This window comes from Hydra vulgaris, chromosome 12, assembly GCF_038396675.1.
Source record: "Hydra vulgaris chromosome 12, alternate assembly HydraT2T_AEP".
Classification (NCBI taxonomy): domain Eukaryota; kingdom Metazoa; phylum Cnidaria; class Hydrozoa; order Anthoathecata; family Hydridae; genus Hydra; species Hydra vulgaris.
Window position 1 is genome coordinate 43122501 of NC_088931.1, and position 22596 is coordinate 43145096.

Sequence of the window (22596 nt, forward strand, 5' to 3'; positions counted from 1 at the left end):
GTAAACAGTACAACAACTCCACGGAAAGTAATCACTAGTACTTATTTTACAGCAAAAAAGTTGAGTGTTTCTACGCCTAACTTGACGAAGCTAATACAAGAAGATGGAATGTTTGAGGAAGAAAGAAAAAAACACTTGCTTTTGCAAAAAGTACCCCAAAATAGTTCTGAATTGTTAGAAGTGCAAAATTTAAATAGAAAAAATGTATTAAATAACAACAAAAGTTTTTCTGAGAAAAATATTGAAATTGATTTCGAAAGAGAAAGGTATCAAAGTTTTAAATTTAAAGAAAATGTGATTGGTGCAGTCCATAGACGACCAATGCAAGAAAGAAGAGCTCAGTATCCTGTTTCAATGGCTTTTAATGATAGTGTTGTTAATTTGCATCAGATAGCTGTGGATATTTCATTAGATGATGAAAAAGATTTCACAAAGAAAGAATCTGAAGAGAAAATTACCACTTCAGGTATCATTTTTTAAATGCAACCTAAATTTTTATATAAAGTAAAACAAAAATATTTAAATTTTTATAATAAGTAAAGATTTATATTTATCAAGAAAAGTTGAAGAATGGTAAATATGCGGTACTAATTTAAATTGCTCGTTTTATTTTTGGACCTTAATGTTGGTGATTATGCCCTTAATTAGAAAGAATCCAAATTCTCCTATTTGTTTTAAAGTCAAATTTAAAGCTATGGGCTATTTCTTTATGTTACTTTACATTTCGCCTTTTCATTAAATACATCACTCTTTATCCCTGGCAAAAAGGTTAATCTGTTATCATTTTTTTCTCCATATAGTTCCCCATAGCTGAGAAGGTCACTACAGTTTAGTAGGCTACTTTAGAACCATGAACTTTCAGTTATCAGACCGACGCTCTAACTGATCAAGCTGAAGATGTTGATGTTGATGGAAAATAATAAATGTAAAAAGTTTAATAAAATCAACAACAAAATTAATAAAAAAGAAATAAAATAATGTGCAAACAAAACAAAAACAAAGTACTTAAATATATATTTATATACATATACATACACACATACATATACACATACACACATTCATACACACATAATATGTTTCAGAGAGCCTGATAAAAAATGGCTAGCATCTCTCACCAGGGATACATCCTTGCTATCTTTATCATCGCCTGTAGGCTACATCACACCAGTCATTGTTGCAATAAAATGGACCTCACTATATAAAAGCCAATCACCCACAACCCTCTCAAATTCAGGCAACACCAATAATTTTTAGAAAAAAATCTAGATATAGAGATAAACATGCAAAAAAAGTATATTTAATTAATCTAACAAATGTAATCAATAATATATAGCATAAAAAAATACACATTAATATTTAAAGACCATATAATACAAAAATATTCATAATGGAATCAAGTGAAAAAAGTAAAAAGAGAAAAATATGTTTGAACCCCGGTCTCTGTGGCCAAATGTTATGTCCAAATGATCTAAACGTTTATATACTTAGCTAAAACTTAATCATTATTCTAAAATTTAGAAGCTATTTTAAATAAGATTTTTAGAAAGAAATACGTATGCAAAAAGTATTCCATAAACCATAATAAAAAATAAAAAAAAGTAAAAAGATAGATAAGTATCTTACCATATTTGATAAGTGAAATTGAATTAATTGAAGACAACAATAACAAAGAGAGTTTTAGAGCGTCAAACAAATAAAAAACAATTGCAGTTTTATTGGTTAAAAACATGTTCCATGGAAATTTATAGTTCAACAGCTATTAATAGAACTCTAATCTTACAAAAGTAGCCAGAAAATTCAATAGTAGTATAGGATTAAGGTTGTAATTATATGTGGTATAAGGTATAGGGTAAAGCTCATAAAGGGTAATAACATAATAGTGGTATCAGATTGAGCCTAAAAAATGGTCTAAACGTGATTATGGGATATTCTAACCTAATGTATAGTAAAATGTAAATAAATATCATATAAAATATAAAAACAGAAAAATAGATATGTATGCATAACCAACACAAAGATAATGACATATTAAAAATAAAAAGACTATTCTAGTAATATATTTAAACATCAAATAACTAAAATTTACAAAAAATGGTCTAAACTTCGTATTTATGGGCCTATTGTATTAAAATATCTTTAATCAATGCTGTATTGGAATATGTGGGTGCGGGTATTAATGGGAATATTTCTGCTAAATATCTCTAATAATATGCCAATGCTTCACAACAATGTTATGGCAGGGCTTGTGATGAAGCGAGCGCAATCGCGCTCCGCTCGTAAAATGCGCCCGTAAACGGTCTTTTCAAACGTTCAATGCGCGATAAACAACGCGCATTCAGCTTATAACGAGCGTATAAAATAACGCTCTTCCAATAGTTCGGGATTATTTTTTTATTTTCATAAAATATTTAAAAAAGATTTTTTATTAAAGATGGTCTGTTATCAAAGCACTGATATAAAATATAAAAAGCACAACGTCATTCTCTTTTGCACTAACGTAATGAATGAGCAGTTTAAAGTCGTTATAATCGCTAATTTTAATAATGGAATGTGCACGTGGAAACACAATGTGAATACAAAAATGCGCAAATAAAATAACAATAGAAAATTAGAAAACCATTATAAGAAAATTGAAACCGCAGAGTATTTTTAATCTTGTGAAAATATCAAGTAAGATTTATTTGATTTATTGTTTGTAATATTCCACACACTGTTTATAATAAAAATAAATATTAATAATAGAGTAATTTTTAAAATTAGTTTTTGTTCATAGTATAGGTTTTTTATTAACTAGTATTTATTGCAACTCAAATTTAAAACGATTCTGTCGTTTAGAATGTTCGCAATCAAGGACATTCGAAAAGGAAACAAAGTAATGACGTCAATATTTATTAAATGGAAAGTTATTATTCTTATTTATTATTATTTCAAATTATTCTTGTGTTATTTTTTTAAGATAAAAAAACGTAATTTAAAAAAGAAATTTTAGAAAAAAATTAAATAATTAATTTGAATAAAAAATATCAAGAGATATAAAAACCATTAACTGTTAATTAAGTTTACTGCGTAACATTTTAAAATACATATATCAAAACAACGAAGCAAAACTAAGTCACTAAATTATACTTCAATACTTAAATCAATAAGAAGTTGCGTTTTTGTTTGATATTATTTTTTTATAACATAAATAGTTAAAAATAAAGTCGCGACTGACAATATACAAGAAGTTTGGAAGTATAAATATCTACTTCGTTGAAGTAGTTTCATGAGTGTGATACTAATTCAAACATTTTTTGACGAAAGAATTACGTAACAAATAAAAAAATAAATAAAAAATAAAAAGCTTTTTATGAGCATCGCCTTCAGCAATTTTCACGGTCGCGCTCGCTGACGTTATCTCGAGCGCACTTAATCACGCTCGATGAAAACATATTCTAATTTTACGAGCGCGATATAACACGCTTGACGATTTTCTTCATAACAAGCCCTGTTATGGGTATCTCTCCCAATTTCACAATAAGAAGTCACTATTGGTAATGTATCTACATCTACATTTGTAGGGGGTTTATTAATTAGTTGATTTTGACTAAATTGCAAAGCTCTAGTAAATTGTAAATTAATATCTTTCACTGCGTAACCTCTTACCACAAAGGTTTGTGCTAAAGCTAGCAGTTCTTTAGAAAGATTTTCCCATTCTGATATAATTCTATTATTAGGAAAGTATTATATACAGCCAAGCATAACGCTTGGCTGTATATAATACTTTCCTTTAAACTGTATGGGTGATTGGATTTGTGATGTATAAGGCTCATTGTATCTGTTGGTTTTCTGTAAAAAATACTTTGGATACATCCATGTTGTTCCTTATATAGTGACATGTCCAAAAAATTAATTAAAGAATAAAATTTATTTAAAGTAAATTTAATAGTTGGGTGGATCCCATTCATGAAATCATATGCTTCTTATAATTCTTCCATAGATCCATAGAACAAGAAAAAAATATCAGTGTAGGGTTTATAAAAAGTAATCAAATTTGGGAATTTCAACTTTAATCATCTAATCTACCCATAAACAAGTTAGCATATGGCGGTGCCATTCTCGTTTCTATTGATGTACCATCAATTTGTTTGTAGAACCTATCAGCAAAATAGAAAGTGCAAGATGAAAGAAAAGTTTCTAAAATTTTACTAATATAGGCTAAAGGTGGACATAATGGTGATCTCTGATAAATTGGAATTTGTTTCATATAAAAGATGTTTGCTTCAATTCCTTATTGATGCGGGATATTAGTATAGAGTGAAGTGACATCTGCTGTTACAAATAAATAGTTAGAAGAGATAAGTTGGTGGGATTGAAGCATATAAAGAAAATGAGTAGTATCTTTGATATATGAGAGGAGATATTCTGCCACTGATTGTTTAAAGTTTTTGATAAATTTTGATAAATGATCCATTGGACTATTACATGCTGAAACAATAGGTCGTAACGGTATACCCCCTTTGTGAGTTTTTAGTAATCTGTAAAAAATTGGGCAGCAACATGGTGTATCAGGTTGTAAAAAATTTTCTGTCGTTTTATCGATTATGTAGTGGATAACCATGTAGCCTATAAGAGTGCAGCAGTCGGCCATCACATTAGGACCAGCTGTAATTTATTGTAAATATCGTATAAAAAATTAATTTTTAGGCGAAAAGAAAAATAATGATGCAATTTAAAGCTTGTTCTTTTATTTATAAAGTTATACTTGGTAAAATATAAACAAATAAAATTAAACATTTTGAATATTTATTTGTTGTTACAATAAATTATATAAAATATATATAAAGTATTAATATTTTGTAAAACCGCCTTTATTTGCAATAACTGCTTCGACGTGTCATGGCATGCTTGCAATTGATTTTTGTCAACTCTAGGTTATTGTGCCAGGTCCTGATAGTCTCTTTCATATTTTAGTGAAAATTTTTTTTCCAATCTTTTACTTTACTATTTCCCAAATATTTTCTGAGGAGATAAGATCAGGTAAGTTGCCTGGCCATGGCAGTTCATCAACTTTTTTCTGTTTTAAATAAGCCATAACACTTTTTGCTGTGTGGCAAGTTTCACCATCTTGCATAAATACAAGATTTTTTGACTTTTTTCGACATTTTTAGACTAATCTGCCATTTGGGGAAGCAACTGATTCTCCAGAACTTCTATATACTGGTCCTGCCTCATTGCCCACAAATGACAGGCCAGATCATTACTGAAGCTGGATGCTTGACTGTTTCCACTATGAAGTCAGGATGAAACTTTTGGTTTGTTCTACGACTAACAAAAGCTATTTTGTCCATCATTACTTGAAAGATCATCTTCAAAGACTCATCTGAGAAGCAAATCTAAATGCGAATAAAAATACTTTTTCCCAATCCTCATCAGACCAGTGACAATAGTATTAAGCCTATTCCAGACTTTTTTTTTTTTCATGAGTGAAGTTAGTTTTGGTTTCTTGGCTGGATGATGACACATCAATCCCTCTTCTTTCAGCCTTCTGCGAACGGTCCCGTCTGACACAACATTACTAGCTTCATAGATAAGCTTAGTCAACACGTATTGTGGCTTTTTTCTATTGTCCAGGCAGATATTTCAGATTATATGCTCTGCTCTTGGTGTTATTTTGCATTTAGAAGGTGGTCTCCATGGATCAAACTCTTCCCCTGTATCAATTTTTTTTCTCACTCAATTTGGTGAGAAACCTTTACAATTAGTGCAATTTTTCGCTGAGAATATTTTGAAAAAGACATCTGATTTGACTAGTTTTTGTTAATGTCGTATCACCTTTGTTCCAGATAGCTAAAAGTTTAAATAAATAACTTCAAAAAATGGCTAGACTTTTGTGTCTTTACATAAACAGAAAAAAGAAAAACATAAAATCTTTTATTTAAAGATAATGACTTAATTATTATTATTAAGTTAAAAAAAAAATTAATGAAATAAAGCTTTAAATTAAAATAAATCACATTAAAACTTCAATCAAACTAACAACTAAAAACAACCTTAAGTTGTCCAATATGCACCAATTTGACTATGACAAGCGATTGCTGACAGCCAGAATTGCCAATGATAAAATTTTTATTAAATAATAATAAGAATAGAAATAACTTGACGTGCAACAAAAAAAAAAAATCAAATCTAATTTATCATATGTGGGTTTAAGCAATCTATTTGAAATAAATTGTAAAAAAAAATGTGTGGTCCTAATGTGATGGCCAACCACGGTATTTACATCATTTAGTATTCTTGACATTGAATTATGTGGCAGGAAAATATGGTCATTAACAAGATATGAGTAAAAAGTAAAGGTTAAAATAATGATAATGAGTAATAATTAATAATCAGAATCATTTAGGAGCCAAAACAAATTCAATAGTTTGTAGAAGCAAGGTACAATGGAGTGTACGAAGTATGGTAGTATTAAAAAAACTGATAAAATGGTATCGGTAAGTCTATCTTGTATGTAGAGTAATATAAAAAGTGGTCAACTAACCTCAATGTAAAAATTCCTTATAATGTCAAAGGAAAGGAAGAAAATCTAAGCTACTATATTAACTGATTCTTAATATGACCATTAAGTATGATGCGTAAGCTATTGCTGTGTGTTATGTCAAGTCTAGTCCAATCAGAGGCCAGTTATAAAAAAGTGCCAGTCATATATCAAAGAGCTCACAATGGATTAGACACTTTCATATGGAGAATCTCTGACATAAGACCTCACCAGGGAACGCCCTGGACTGGGATCAGTCCCGTATTTCAGCTAAATTTGGATCTTTACCTAGTTGTAAAGTTGTGCCTATTTCTTTTTAATACAATTAAGACCATGGTTGCTTCTTAATATGCAACCTTTCTGGTAATCCCTTTTTTTAACTGTTTAAGTTTTAATTATATATATATTTTTTTAATATAAATAATTTAAATAATTTAAACTTAATATAATTAATTTAGGTTTTTTTAATCAATTTCTTTTAAGACAATAATAATGCTAAAAGCAAAGATAATGCTGAAATAATCTTTAATAAAGTGTTCTTAAATAAAAGCCAAACGAAATTCTTCAATAAAGTGTTCTTACTAGAGGTTGTTTTGTTAACATAAAGTGTGTGTGGTAATTTAAAACAACCTTGCCATATTGTTTTATTGTTTTAAACTGTTTTTGATAATTGAAAAAAAAACTTGTTTTAAATAAAACATGTTAAATTAAATAACTTTATAGCACAATTTTTTGGTATTAATACAACATGCTATATATCATACCGACTCTTATTGCAACATTTTATATATAATACCAAGTCTTATTACTAAATGTTATATCAAATCTTATTATGACTATGTTGCATGATATTATGTCTTATTACAACATGTTATTTATGATATCAAGATTTACTACAACATGTTAATTATGATATCAAGTCTTACTACAACATTGTTTATAATATCAAGTCTTATTACAACGTTTTATTTATGATATTGAGTCATTGTGCATTGTGAAGTTCAAAGAATTGTTCAAATTAGAGCTTTAGTCAACGCATGCTGCATTTTGATTACTCTAAAATTCTTTTTAATGCCTATTAATGCAATAAAAATTTGCATTTAAACAATTTATACCCTAATAAATGAATTATAATTTATACCAAGATAAATTGATTAATTTATACATTTATAAATTAATTACAACTTATAACTAGATAAATTAATTATAATTGAGTTAATCTAGGTTACCAAAATTTAACTATTAATTTTGATTTAAAAAAAAAAGATTTTATAAACTAATTTGTTTTTAAATGGAAAATTGCTATTTTTTAAATGGCTATAAAATTTTTGTTAAATTGTCATAACAAAAACCAGTACTCAAGCTTCTCATATATTACAAAAACTATTACAAAAACCAGAACTCTGGCTCATATATTGAATAATCTATATAAAAATAATATTTTGACAAAAACAACTTGGGAACATAAGTTCAAAAAAATTATATATAATATAATATGATTTTTTCATTTTATAATAGTTTACCATTTTCTCAGATTTACTAAATGATCCCATTTAATCTTACTACATGTCGCTTCTTCACATTATCAGATTCTACTAAAATATTCCTATAAGAGTCTTCTTTCATAATGCGGCTTTTTTGCCTTACATTAGGATGAATAAATAATTTTGTAACAACATTGAATCCAGAGGGAGAAGCTTTTTGATATTTTAAGCAATGTTACATTAGATTTTATTTTTATGAAATCATTTTAACTTTTTTCTCTGACATGATAGAAATATTCTGATTTCAGTTTTGGAATCAGCAGGTCAGAATTAATAAAGAATATATGATTTTGCGGTAGTGGTGTAGTGGTAGAGCGCTCGCTTCATAAGCGAGAGGTTCCGAGTTCGATTGCCACCACGTCCCTGGTAGTACCGCGCTCAACTTGTTTCTCCGCGCAGCGGCCTTGTTCGTCAAGGTTCATGTTTCGGAGTTATAGAGTTGAGAGAGGGTGATAACCACAAGTAGCCTCCTCATCTGTAGTGGCCTTCTCGGCTTTGGTGAGGTGAATTATAAAAAAAAAAAGTTTTATTTCAAAGAGCTTTATACTTAATCGATATAAATATTCATGAAGCTTTATTTACAATGAAGTTTATTTATATTAGAATTAATTAATCTTAGCTTGTTTTTATTTGTTTATGCGACACAATGGTCGCAAAAAGTGACCAACGGAGCCGTCCAGTTACATAGACCTGGGAGATGTGAAAATAAAAACAGATGTAGGTGGTGTCATTGAATAAAAAATAAAAATCATAAGAAAATATAAAATGTGTGGCAAGACTTTCGTAAAGTAGAAAAACGAAGAACAGACGATAAGGGGGTATGGGGAGGAACAACTAACGCTCTAGTCACTCTGAGTGTTGAACATATGCAACAAAGAACAAATATTTGATATACTGATTTTAGAGACTGTTGATGTCTACAGGTGTGATGGTGTAGTGCATTAGTATGTACCGTTTGGTCGTCTCGTATGGTCTCGTTATATTTTCGTTCACTTTCAAATCGGGTGAATAGATAGCTAAACACACTCACTCCTTGCGCTTATGGGCTAGCACATCAGAGCCAGACGTAAGACTTACAGAATGGATTTCAATTGATCGAATGCACACATTAGTCACCGTAGGCCACAAGCCATCGCTCTTAGTCAAAAGAGCTACTGCCCCGTGCTGGTGTGGAATGATGTGCTATGGAGTGAGATTTTAGATCCGAGCACATAGTCATCGAGTGCTGATCCGGCGTGCATTGTGGAGCTTCCGAATGAACGTGTGCGTGAGTGTTAGCGTAGCCATTAGGTTATTGAGCGCCGTAACCACATCCAGCGGGATAGCCTAATGTCCGTTTTGTCGTTGTAGTGTACATTGGAAGAAGTCGGGGCTCACCAGCCACAAAGAATAAATTTGTTTGTTTATGCGACACAATGGTCGCAAAAAGTGACCATACAGTCACAAGTGCCTTACATTAGGATGAATAAATAATTTTGTAACAACATTTGAATCCAGAGGGAGAAGCTATTTGATATTTTAAGCAATGTTACATTAGATTTTATTTTTATGAAATCATTTTAACTTTTTTCTCTGACATGATAGAAATATTCTGATTTCAGTTTTGGAATCAGCAGGTCAGAATTAATAAAGAATATATGATTTTGCGGTAGTGGTGTAGTGGTAGAGCGCTCGCTTCATAAGCGAGAGGTTCCGAGTTCGATTGCCACCACGTCCCTGGTAGTACCGCGCTCAACTTGTTTCTCCGTGCAGCGGCCTTGTTCGTCAAGGTTCATGTTTCGGAGTTATAGAGTTGAGAGAGGGTGATAACCACAAGTAGCCTCCTCATCTGTAGTGGCCTTCTCGGCTTTGGTGAGGTGAATTTTAAAAAATTAAAAATAAAAAGTTTTATTTCAAAGAGCTTTATACTTAATCAATATAAATATTCATGAAGTTTATTTACAATGAAGTTTATTTACAATGAGGTTTATTTATATTAGAATTAATATTAACTTATTTTGATTGTTTAAAAAGTTGTTTTTGTTCTTATTCAATGGTTTTAGATCAAGTTAAGAAGAAAAAGAAACTTGTTCTAAGAAAGAAAAAAAAAATCATCGTTGATGCTGGTTCATCATCAACAACTGCTCAAATATCAGAGAATGTCCCTTTAAAAGGTTCTTCTACAGTATTAATAAATGAATCTTCAAAGATGGAAGAAATAAAGGAAGCAAGTGGTGAACACAATTTTATTTTGAATAGTTATTTTTGCTTTAACACTGTAACTGTTATATTGTTGTTGTCTTTTAATAATATTTGTTGTATTGCTGTCAATATGTTGTTCTTTTGTTTTCTATAAAATATTTAATTCAGGAGAATCTGAAAATGATTCAGACACTGATTCAATTTATGATGAAGAGAAAAAGGATACAACTTATCATGGAGTGTTTAAAATTTTTGCAAAAAAGTCAAAGGTTTGTAACATATTTTTAAAAAAGTTTGAAAAAAAATATATTCATGGAGAAATTCATTTAGTTAGGAAAAATATTTGTGGAGAAGTTCACTTAGTTGAGAAAAATATTAGTGGAGAAGTTCATTTTGTTAGGAAAAATATTTTTAAAAAGTCATTAAATTTGTTAATAGTAAATAAACAGTTGAATAGTATTAATTAGTGCGGTAGTGGTTTAGTGGTAGAGTGCTTGCTTTATAAGCAAGAAATTCTGAGTTTGATTCCCACAGCGTCCCTGGTAGTACTGTGCTTAACTTGTTTCTCTGATTTATAGAGTTGAGAGAGGGTTGTAACCACAACCAAATCAGCCTCCCCAATTGTAGTGGCCTTCTTGGCCTTAAGGAGGTGAATTCAAATTAAAAAAAAAAAAGAATAGTTTTAATTTTAAAATTTTATTTAATTTAGTGATTAGTTTTTGAAGTTTTAGTTAAGATTTTATTTAGATAATTAATTAGTTTTTGAAGTTTTAATTTTAAAGCTTTAATAAAGTTTTAAAACTTTTATATTTTCATTCATCAAAAAAAAATTTATTCATCAAAAAATTTATTTTATTCTTCAAAAGTTATTTTAGATGTTTTTTTGAAAATGTGCTTAATATTATATAATTTAAAGATTTCTTTAAGTTAAGTTGATTATGACATTTTTCTGGAATTTCAAAAGTTGTATGAAATTATTATTTCCAGATTATTTGAATTTAAAAGTTTTATCTAAATTTTATCTTAAATGCAAAAAATAAAAGTTTTTTTTATCTCATCTCTTGATAGTGATGAAATTTTTACAGTTGTGAAATGTCACTCAATCCAACTGAGGCAAAGAACATACAAACTCATCAGAAAAAAGCAGATAGTTTTTGTTAAATTTGATTTGTTGTTAGAAGTATAACTTATGCATTCTGAAAAACTTTTTATTCGCGAGTAGTTAATTTATGCAATTGAAAAACTTGTTAAGGAAATAAGAAACATTTTTTTATGAAAATTTCATAAATAATTTAAAAACATTAATAACTAAAGTGTCAATTTTGCAAGAGATTTTTATATATTTTCAATATAATTACTATTATATATTTTTATATAAAGTAATTATATGGAAATTTGACAATATATTAAAATGATGTAATTTTTTTAGGATGACTAAGTAAGTCATACTTACCAAAGAGTATTTTTAAAAGTGCATATATATACCTGAAACAGTTTTTTGAACGGGACTTAAAGTATTGATCATTTGTGTAAAACAGAATATGTAGAAACATTAATACCTAAATAATTTAACTGACATTGTTGTTGAACTTTCAAAACTTATGTTGTTGTTAAACTTTCAAAACTTATGTTGTTGTTAAACTTTCAAAACTTATGTTGTTGTTAAACTTTCAAAACTTATGTTGTTGTTAAACTTTCAAACATTGTTGTTAAATTTTCTCATTGATATGTGATAAGTTTAAATCAGATTTTTACAAATAATTTCTTTCTAAATAATGTTACAGAACATCATATATGCAACATAACAAACACTAGTGAAAATAACCACCATGAAATTAAATTAAATTTTTAAATTAAATCCATCAGCTATTGACTAGAGAGTTTCTTTTATATATATATATATATATATATATATATATATATATATATATATATATATATATATATATATATATATATATATATATATATATATATTTATGGTAATGGCTTAAATGGAAATACCATCCATAGCCAAATCAGAGACAGTATTTTTAAGTCTTTTGTGCTGAGAAGTTGCTAATAGTTTTTTGTCACTTCTCTTTTTCACTCTCATCCTTTAATATGATTGATTCTTTTGCTTTATCCAAAAATATTCTATGACTATTTAAGTCATTTTTTAAGGTAATTGTTGAATTTCTTGAGTATTTTATTATTTTATTACAACACTGACATTGTCTTTCCAACTCTTTTGTAATGTATTTTTACGTTTTGTTACGTATATCCAGACTGGCATTGCCAAAAATATGGAAAATAAGAATATTAAGTAGCCATTTTACCCACTTTTAAAAAAAAATTCACATTAACTTATATATAACTGCTAACTTTGCAGTTATATTTAAGTTAATGTAAATAAGAAACTGGTGCTAAAAGCCTATATATAACTTAGGAAACTCATTAGAAACTTTTAGTAAAATAGAACCATTAAAATATGAAACTACCTATCTTGCTTTGAATAAAAATTTGTCATTGGAACTCATTACAGTATTGAAATAACAAAACTAATTGTTATGGCAAACTAATGAAAAAAGTTAAACTTTTTAATTTTTTGTCCATTTAAATTTACATAAAAAAAAAAAGAAAAAACAGAAAAAGCAGTCATTTAAAAAACAGATGTTTGTTGTTTTTGATCTTAAAAAAACAGTTGTTTTACTGTTACTGTTAAATAGTATTCCGAAATCCTATTTGTGTGTTATTTTATTATCTTTGTATTACCTTTACCATATTATAATAGTGTTGAAAAAAAACTTTTTAAATATACTAAACAATATGTATGTACTGTTATGTATTTTAATGAAAAACTATACGTATATTGAAAAGGCTTCTGTTTAGGTTGTAATTATAAAAATGTATCCCACACCTTCAACCCTCGGAATTAGGGTTGGCATTTGGCAATGTCGACCTAACTGCCGACCTGAAGGTATTTGAGGTCGGCAAAAAATTGCCAACCTTGTTTCTATGTTTTATGGTTTGACCTTAGTATCAAATAATTTTTACCGACCTCAAAAAGATTGAGGTCTGCAATTATTGCCGACCTCATTTTTCCTAATTCCAAGGGTTGCACCTTAGTTACATTGAGCATCTATGATTTTGTTTCTATGAGTTCAACCTTTTTCAACATTTTTCTATTTGAGATAGAAAAAAGATTTAACTGCAGAAGAAGAAGAACTTGTTTCCAAAAAGTATTATTTGCGGCAACAACACGAAATTAAAAAGGAAATGAAGGAGCGTGAGATGAAACGTCTGTGGGAAGCGCAATCTATCCAACGTAAACTAAATGAAGTTGATGTGAAGCAATTTGAGCTTGAAGAGCGTGCTAGAAAAGTAGAAAAAGATCTCAGAAATGAATCATGTAAGTTATTTGTTTTCCATCAAAATATTTTTAGTTAATAATATATTATCAAATGTGCCAAATATGTACTTCACAAATATATAATTTATTTATATATTAGGATATATAAAAGTTATAATCTAATTATGTGTGTTTTTAACCACATATAGTTAGATTATATATAAATTTTATATATAATTTAAGGGAGGCTAATACAGTTTAAAAAAAAATCTTTAAAGTTTAACCACTAAAATTTCTTGATGTATGACTTAGCAATTGTAAAATGTTGTGTATTTTTGGGCTGCATTCAAAATTGTTAAACACCCTGGTGTTTGAGAGTGTTCTTAAATAGCTCAGACTATTGTGCAACCTGTTCACTAAATTTGTGCAAACCACTTGCTGGAAGGTATCATCTAAATGTTTTTTTTTAATTTTATTTTTATTTTTATTTACTCCCAACAAAGCTGCAAGCAACCGCTATTGTGTTTATTGTAACCACATTGTATTTTTGAACCTTGTCTAGAAGAGAAAGAGCATCATTGGAAGAACCCAAAAATAACAACAGTATTCCATACAAGCACAAATAAAAGATTTGTAGAGATAGAGAATGGAATCAAGAGTAAGAAACGAGCACGATAAAGAGAAGCAACCTTAGCAGATGCTAATTTAGTAATCTGTTATATATATGGTTTCCATGAAAGATCAGTACTGACTCAGTGAGAGAGTTGCCATTCAATAATATAAGAGTGTCGACAGTGATACAATAGTTGTTTGCAGTTAATAAGTGAGTTTTGTTGGAGTTAAAATTCACAAGCCACTACTAACCCCAATTTGTTATAGAAGTGAGATCAGATTTAAGACTGACTGCCTGTTCTTAGCAATTAAAAAGAAAATAATTTTTGTCAAGACATGAGTATAAAGTTGAGTCATCATCAAATAGAGCCACTATAAATGTAAGATTCTTAGAAAAATTATTATTCTAGATAAGAAATAAGACCAAGAACAGAACCTTGACGTACCCTAGAAGATACTAAAAGCAAAGAAGAGTGTTGGACTTCAAGGATGACTTTAAAGCGGTTAGAATAAAACAATTTGATCTCAAAAACTTTCCCAGATACACCATAGGAAGTAAACTTAAAGAGAAGACCAGCATGTCAAACGTTATCAAAAGCTTTAGATATGTCAAGAGCAATAGCCCTAGCTTCACCACCTCCATCTAATTCACAATAAAATCTTTCATTCACATCAGTTAACAAGTCAGCCTTAGAGCGTGAAGATTGAAAACCCTATTGTCTGACAGTAAGTTATTTGACTCAAGAGAGAATGTGAGAAATTTGTTGATCAAAGACTTAAAGATCTTGCTAATAAGAAAAAGAAGACTGATTGGGGGATAATTAGAGATGTCAGAGTGTTCCCCAAAATTTTTGAAAACTTGAACTACAGATGCCATTTTCCAGCAGGTAGGTAAACAAGACTCAGTCAAGCACTTAATATATAGTTTAGAGAGAATTGAAGAGAGTTCTGGAAAACAATTTTGTAAGACTATGACAGGAATGTTGTCTGGACCACAAGTTGTAGAGTTTAATTAAGATATGACTTTAGCAACTGAAATTGGAGTGGTTTAAATATCTAACAATGGGTAAACCTGTTAAATTGAAATGGAAGGAAGAGTATTGCCAAAAGATTTGAGAATCAAATTAAAAGAAAATTTCTTTGCAAATAGTTTATCCTTGTCCTTGGGAGAGGTAATAAGATCAGTCCCATTAATGAGAGATGGAATGGTAGACCTACCTTTGTTAATGACGCTGTTGAAGATTTTCCAAATTTATAGAGCCTAACTCCTGAGATAAGATAAAGGATTTAGTAAACTGAGAATAATGGAGCTTAGCATCAGACAGCACCTTTTTACATGGATTTCTTGCAATAATATGTAGCTGTTTGTTTTCAAGAGAGTTGTTCTTTTTAAAAAGACGAAAAATGATTAAGACTAGATATAGCAGCTGCACAAGAAGGTGAAAACTATGGAGTAGAATGAGACTTGATTTGGACGAAAAGAGAAAATACATCAACCCAAGGACCATCGCAAAGAAAATCATGAAAAAGTTTAGAATAGTAGTAAGTAGTGCAATGGGTGCATAAAAAATATTTATAGAGATCATTATATTGTCAAAACCACCTAAAAGAGAGTGAGGAGAAAATGAACACAAGCTAGGGTCAGAGACAAGACATAAATCAAGGAGTGAAGGTAAGTGATTGGAGTTGTCTTGAAAATAAGTCACAAATTTTAACTTTCTAAGTATAAAATTAAGAACTGCAGAAGTTATAGGCTTTAGTGCCAGCAAGATGTTAGAGCCAAATCCATTCAGTATGATGAGCATTAAAGTCAACAATAACAACAATATTGTTAGAAGGGTAAAGAGAAAGAGACATGGTCAATTTGATCAGATCAAATTGACCATGCCCTATTCAATCGATATTGAGAAGAAGGAGAATGATAAGAAAACAAAGAGAAAGGTGATATGAAGGATTATAAAGTTGATATAGTTGAGTGAAGAGGTGCTAAGCGGAAACACATAAATAAATGTTCAAGGGAATCGCACCTAGTTTCTTGACAAATAGATGAATTGATGGGTAAGTATACATCCAAGCCAAGCATGTGTCTAAGAAGTTTTAAGAAGGAACAACCAAATATAAATTAGTCTCACCAAAAGCAAGTGAGTCTGGTGAATTTTGCAAGAGGTAAGGTTCAACTGATGGAAGGTTACTTCACAGACGACAAATATTTGTGAATTATATGGTGAAACTGTTAGGTATTAGGGATGGTTTTTCATGTTTAATATTTTGGTTTACTTTGGGCATGATTTAAGTTTAAAGAGAACTTGAATCATTCTTAGATAGAGCATAGCATACCAAGTAATGAGCAATTGTCTTTTTAATGAACCCAAAGTCATAAGTATGTTATATTTTGACTGTATGTATATTTATTTGTATGTATGTTATATTTTTTTAATTGTTGAATTTTTGTTTTTAACATCTAATTAAAACTGTTTTTTTAACTGAGATTTCAATCAACTGAATTCTCAATAGGCTATATTTTAAATCTATTTTCAGATAATTGTATTTAGAATTAACTGTACCTGTTAATTCTAGTTTGTTTTTTGTACATTTTTATTATGACAGCTTAATCTATAGCTCCTTTAAGCCAAAACTTATCAGTCAATTTATGCTAAGGTATTTTTTCCTATCTCTGTGTTGGTCAATAACTGATACATTAGCCCTATTTACTATTTGCTTTCACTCATCTCTTTCACAGTTTGTCATTTTTTTTATATGTAATGTTAAAAGCATATAAAAGACATTTTTGCATTTTTTTTACTATTTCCATATTTTTTAAAAAATGAAAAACTAAAACGAACTGTGATAAATTTGAAAAGTTAAAAGTTAATTTTATGCTTTGTTTTAGTACCAAAAGATGCTATCCGCAAACTTACACTTGAGTGGTGCTTGCTGGTAAATGAAAAAAATATTTTGCTTCGATTTGAATCAGAGCTTGTTATACAATCAAATTCAATTCAACTAGAAGATCGACAAGCAAGATTAGAACAACAAATAAGAGACCTTCTAACTTGTGAAAGTATTTACTTTTTATCAAATCATATATTGTAATCAAATGTAAATATCAAAGTTTGGTTTTGAATGATTTTATTGACAATTTAAAATTCATGTCTAAAATTTAAAATTATTTTTGTCGCTTAAAAAATTTATTTTTAGTTTAATAAATTAAATTTAATATAAATTAAATTTTTTTTTAATAACTTTGTTTAAAAATTTAAGAACGGCTTCCTGACTCACAAGTACAGATAGAAATCTTAACAAAGGAGTTGGTAGATACAGTTGAACAGCGAAATGTGTTAGTAGAATTGTTGGAAGAAGATAGATTAAGGTATTTTAGTTTTTGTAGATTTTTACGTGATTACAAAAGTTAAGTTCTCCATCAAAGTTATTGAAAAAATCTCCAACGCTATAACTATCATTTTATTAAGAGGAAATCTTGTACATTTATTGCTTTTGATACAAAATTTGGTAATAGAATAATGGCGGAACACTCAGCTCACAATTAACAAGGTTTAAAGTTTAAATCTACCCTACACCAGGGTATCACAGACAATCTGTTTCTCTGTGTAGCAGTCTTGCTGTTTCTTTTGCTTACTCTACGGCCTTTTGTAGTATTAAAATGTTTTTTTTTTTTTACAATAACCATCATTTTGGATATTGTACAAAGTACTATTTTTATTATTATATCATAATGGAATTAGTGTAGTATCATGTGTTTTGTACATTTCATGCATATGTTCTTTGTACAGAGTGCTTCAGGTATCTATTTATATTTTTAAGAAATATATAGATATCTCAAACTTTATTATAAACTTTTTAATTTGTATTGATTAAATTTGTTAAACATTAGATATAATGTTTGGCTAGTTACACCCATGGAAAAAAGTATTAAACCATTAACTGCTGATTGTTTAACAATCAGTTGTTAAATCATAATTGAATTGTCTAGGTGTACTTAAAATTAAATTTGTATTTATTTTGGTTTAACTAAGTAGTCTTATAAATAAATATATGATAACTTATCTGACATCAAGAATTTCTAGAAAAAAGACCTACATTAAGAAAAGAAACATTTTGGTTTTATTGCAATTTTGAAGGTAAACCTTCCATGTAGAATAGATCAATTTTTTTTTTATTTACCAACCTGCCAACTTATATGATACCTTGTATGTCATAAACATGTCGTTACCATATGTTTAGTTTTTACAAAAGTAATTAAACAACTTAGATACCAGTGACTACTGTTTTCTACTTTAATGAGTACATTCACATCCTTAAGGTCTTTTGAGGGGTGAATGTTTAAAAAAAACAAAGCATATTTGTGTTTAAATTAGATATCAAAGTTTGATTTATACTTTTTGCTTACTTTATATAGATTTTGCATACAATATTATGTTAAAAGTGTTTTTACATAAATTGAAATAGCGGTAAGCCTTAAATATGTTAAAACTATTTTTACACAAACTGAGTGATAAACCTTAAATAACCTGTTTAATACAAACTATTTTACTTTTTTCAGTAAACACTAACATAAATCAAATAAATTATTTGCTAATTGCTAATAAAAATATTGGACAGAAAAAGTGACTTAAGCTTGAAGGCTTTTTTCTAAGCAAAATACGCTCAACTTTTCTTTGATTTAAAAATAGTTTTAATGTTTTTATTGAATTTACATCTACCACATAACTTAAAGCTTTAATGTTTATGAGGTAAACCTTTAAATTTATGAAAAATTTGGTTGGTTCATCATTAAAAAGACTTTTCTTCAAAGTTGTGCATTTTATTTTGATAGTTCTATATTATTAAAGCATCTTTTATAATCTAATTATTCATGTAGATTGGTATCATCATTTATTGATTTGATTAATAAGGAATTTCACATCCAACGAATACGTTAAAGAAATGCTTACTTTTCTGTTTAGAAATCTTTTTTTTTTTAAATAATTTTTTTTGTTTTTTCAAGCATTCCACCTATTTCAAATTTATACCTATATGCATATTTATTTACTATTGATAACATTGTTTACTATCTTTCTAATTATCAGTTTTTTATGCAACACGTTTAGTCGTTAATAAAGTTTACCATGACGCATATTGACGAATTCGAAGTCAGCTTTTTAAATACTTTAAGGTTATACACCAGAACAACTCCACTATATCTATATTTGTAAAATTTCTTCTCTATATCGACATTCTCGATATAGAGAAGAAATTTTTCAATAAAAAATTTTGTTTTATTTTTACTGCATGATTTTGTGTTTATTTTTTTCTTGTTAATTGTTTTGTCATTTTACTACTAAAATAATTTTTTTTTTTTTTGTCTTAAATTCTAAAAAAGTTTCATTTTGACACTTTATAATTTTTATAGGGAAATGAAAAAACATTATCTACTTATATTGTGCAGTAGATTAACACTTTTCATATCATTAAAAAAATATTAGTGCTTTACAAATTTGGGTATGGTTGGGTTTTGGCTATTTGTAGTGAATCCTTTTTTACTGCAGTATGGAATAGGCGTAAGTCGCGGGGTAAAGCATAAGTGGCGATGATGTTTGTCTGACGGGATAAACTAGTTATAAGTGCTGATCCTCATCGAAACGCCAGTAATAATAGACGCGACTCTGAGGAGATGTTTATTACTTAATCACTACACAAATTATGTTTACACATTAGCATTAATGTTTTTTTCCATTCTGAGGCCTTTCATTGTTGTATGCATACTTTTTATTTTTTAATGTATTTTTTGTTTTATTTATTTTTTGTTTGGTGATATATTTTTTTGTTTATCTTAGTTCATATTAGTATTTATATAACAATTTATTTTTTTGATTATTATTATTGTTAGTACTGTTTAGGTGCATTGTCTGTCTTATTTTAAATATTCCTCTATTAATCTTTATTTTTGTCCTGACAACTGTCAAAATATGCTTTGTTTGAAAAATAATTCTCCTTTATTCTAATGTATTTCATTTCTTCCCTCAGGCGTTCACTGCTCGTGTGTGACCATTCGGCGAATTTTATATATGTCAGAATTATATATATGCCAAAGTTTATAAATAAAAATTTCATTTTGACACTTTATAATTTTTATAGGGAAATGGAAGAAGATAAAAATCTGAAAGATGCTTTTTCCAAAAAAGGTAATCATTTATGTATATCTTTTTTTTTTTATACTTTGATGTTTATCGATCATCCGTTTTTGTACTTTCGTGATCACAAGTTATTTTTATTTTTTCACGTTTATTGATTATTTTTCTTTTTTCATGTTTGCCTATCGTTTATTTTTGCACTTTTATACTCATTTTATTTGTTAAGTTTCATTTTTTATGTTTAAATTATTTGTGTCGTTTGATTTTTACTATTAAGTTTATTTTTGCACTTAATAATAACGCATTAAATTGAGTAATAAGAAAATACTAAAAAACGGTATTCTCAGTTTTTAAATAAAGCTCTTATATCTTGAATTACAAACGTGTGTTTATTGAATTTATGTCGATTGTTGTTTGTTTTTTTCTTATTCTTTATCGTGTATTATCTATTTCAGCAAAAGAACTTGGGATGAATCGATTCATTTAAACTTAAATATGCGATTAATATGGATTTGCAGTTAATAAATGTACGACTGTTGAAACATAGTTTTCATGTTTGATTATATTTTTGACTAGTTGCTATAAATATTTGAGTTCTTTGTCAAGTGTGTTGACTCGACAGTTTAAAAGTTGTTTTGTGTTTAAGTAGGAGTTTTATTACGTTAATGACGACAATCCACATTCATCGTTATCTAGCTGAAGTTTATTTTCTAATTTTGGTTGGTATGTAATTCTCGGAATTATAATACATTTTTTAATGATTTTTATAAATACGTGCGATTATAGATTTTAATTGGATCATTTTGTTATTATTTTTAAAAAGTTTAATGATGTACTATATTAGATATATTTTTATAAAATTAAATAAAGTTAAATTTTTTATGAATTTATAAAATTTGTCTTTATTTCTGAACTTTTTTGTTTGTTTGTTTAAGTAGAAGAGTAATTATAACTATTATAAGGGTCGTAGAAGATTGTGTTGTTAGGGCCGTGTTAGACCGAAATCAGGCTTATGTTACCTGATAAAATCTGACCAAAAAAAACTTTTTATTGGCAGTTTTTGCAAAAGATAAAAAAAGTTCTGAATAAGATTTTTACTAAAATAGAAGCCATAATATTAAAAGTTTAAAAAAAGTCCTGATTAAGGTTTTTTCGTAAATAAAAAATAAAAAAAGGTTCTTATTCAGGTTTTTACAAAAATAGTAGAAAATTCAAAGACAAAAAAAAAATTCTAAGTAAGGTTGTTACAAAAATAGAAGGTTTTCGCAAAAATTTTTAATTAAAAAACCGACATTAAAACGTAAAGAAAAATTTTTTATTGGGTAATTCCGTGTCAAAACAACAATAAAAGTTCCAAAATAACCCACTATCTCTAAATGATTTAATTTTTGCAACAAAATACTTAACTACGCTAAAAAGAATTCCCCAAAATTGTTTTAAACAAATCGGAATATTTTTTAAGTTATGCTATTTTGAAATTCAAAACTTAGTAACATTTTTACTTATCACGCTCCCCTAGCAACGTCCTTAATAACAAGTAAACGTCGATACAATCGTTGTTAATTAATTACATTATTTCATAATTTGAAATTTTCCACATGCTATTAGATGCTAAACCATAAAATTATACTAAGAAATAATAATTTTTTATATTTATTAATAAATCAATAAGAGTAAATCGGCTTTTTTAATAAAATTTAAAAGTAAGCATGCTTACTTTAAGAAGAATTACAGAAAAGGTTATGATCTATATATTTCCAAACTTCATATTCTTAAAGTATATATATATATATCTAAAAAAAAAAAAAAAAATCTGAGCTGTTTTTTTGACTTACTAATTTAAAAAATTTAATTTTTATTTTTGATTGAAAGTATAATGAGATTAAGACAGAAGATTGGTTGGTATTTATGTTTAGGCACAACCAGAAAGTAAGAGTTCTCACTTATGTGTAAAACTGCAATATGCATATTTTATGAACTCGATTAAAAATATTTAAATATTAAAAACAGGTATATTCACTCAGAGCTAGACAAAAAAATAAAAGGTATTTTCACTTAAGTGTTAAACTGCAATATTCATGACATGCATGTACATAAATAAAACTCAATTTTAAATATCAAAACGCATTAACTCTTTGAATTCCGTGTTTTTATGAATTGACAAATCTTTATAAAAATTAGTGAACTATAAATATTAATTTGTTTTTCTTTGAACTGTAAAACAAAACAAAATTAGGTAATTTTTTTTAACAAATGAAATATATTGTCATATAC

The 22596-nt window shown here is 28.1% G+C and overlaps 1 protein-coding gene across 1 annotated transcript in view; it reads left to right on the forward strand.

Annotated features, from left to right (window-relative positions):
• Nucleotides 1-21217, forward strand: part of LOC100203435 (F-actin-monooxygenase MICAL3) — a 71371-nt gene extending 50154 nt beyond the window's left edge. The window contains exons 15-22 of the mRNA XM_065813350.1: nucleotides 1-466; nucleotides 10110-10280; nucleotides 10417-10517; nucleotides 13426-13639; nucleotides 17082-17252; nucleotides 17453-17561; nucleotides 20327-20373; nucleotides 20778-21217. The exon at nucleotides 1-466 is cut by the window's left edge and continues 371 nt beyond it. Of these exons, the coding sequence (XP_065669422.1) occupies nucleotides 1-466; nucleotides 10110-10280; nucleotides 10417-10517; nucleotides 13426-13639; nucleotides 17082-17252; nucleotides 17453-17561; nucleotides 20327-20373; nucleotides 20778-20809 (1311 nt within the window). The 3' untranslated portion in view covers nucleotides 20810-21217. The remainder of the gene's footprint in view (nucleotides 467-10109; nucleotides 10281-10416; nucleotides 10518-13425; nucleotides 13640-17081; nucleotides 17253-17452; nucleotides 17562-20326; nucleotides 20374-20777) is intronic.
• Nucleotides 21218-22596: the final 1379 nt, after the last annotated feature.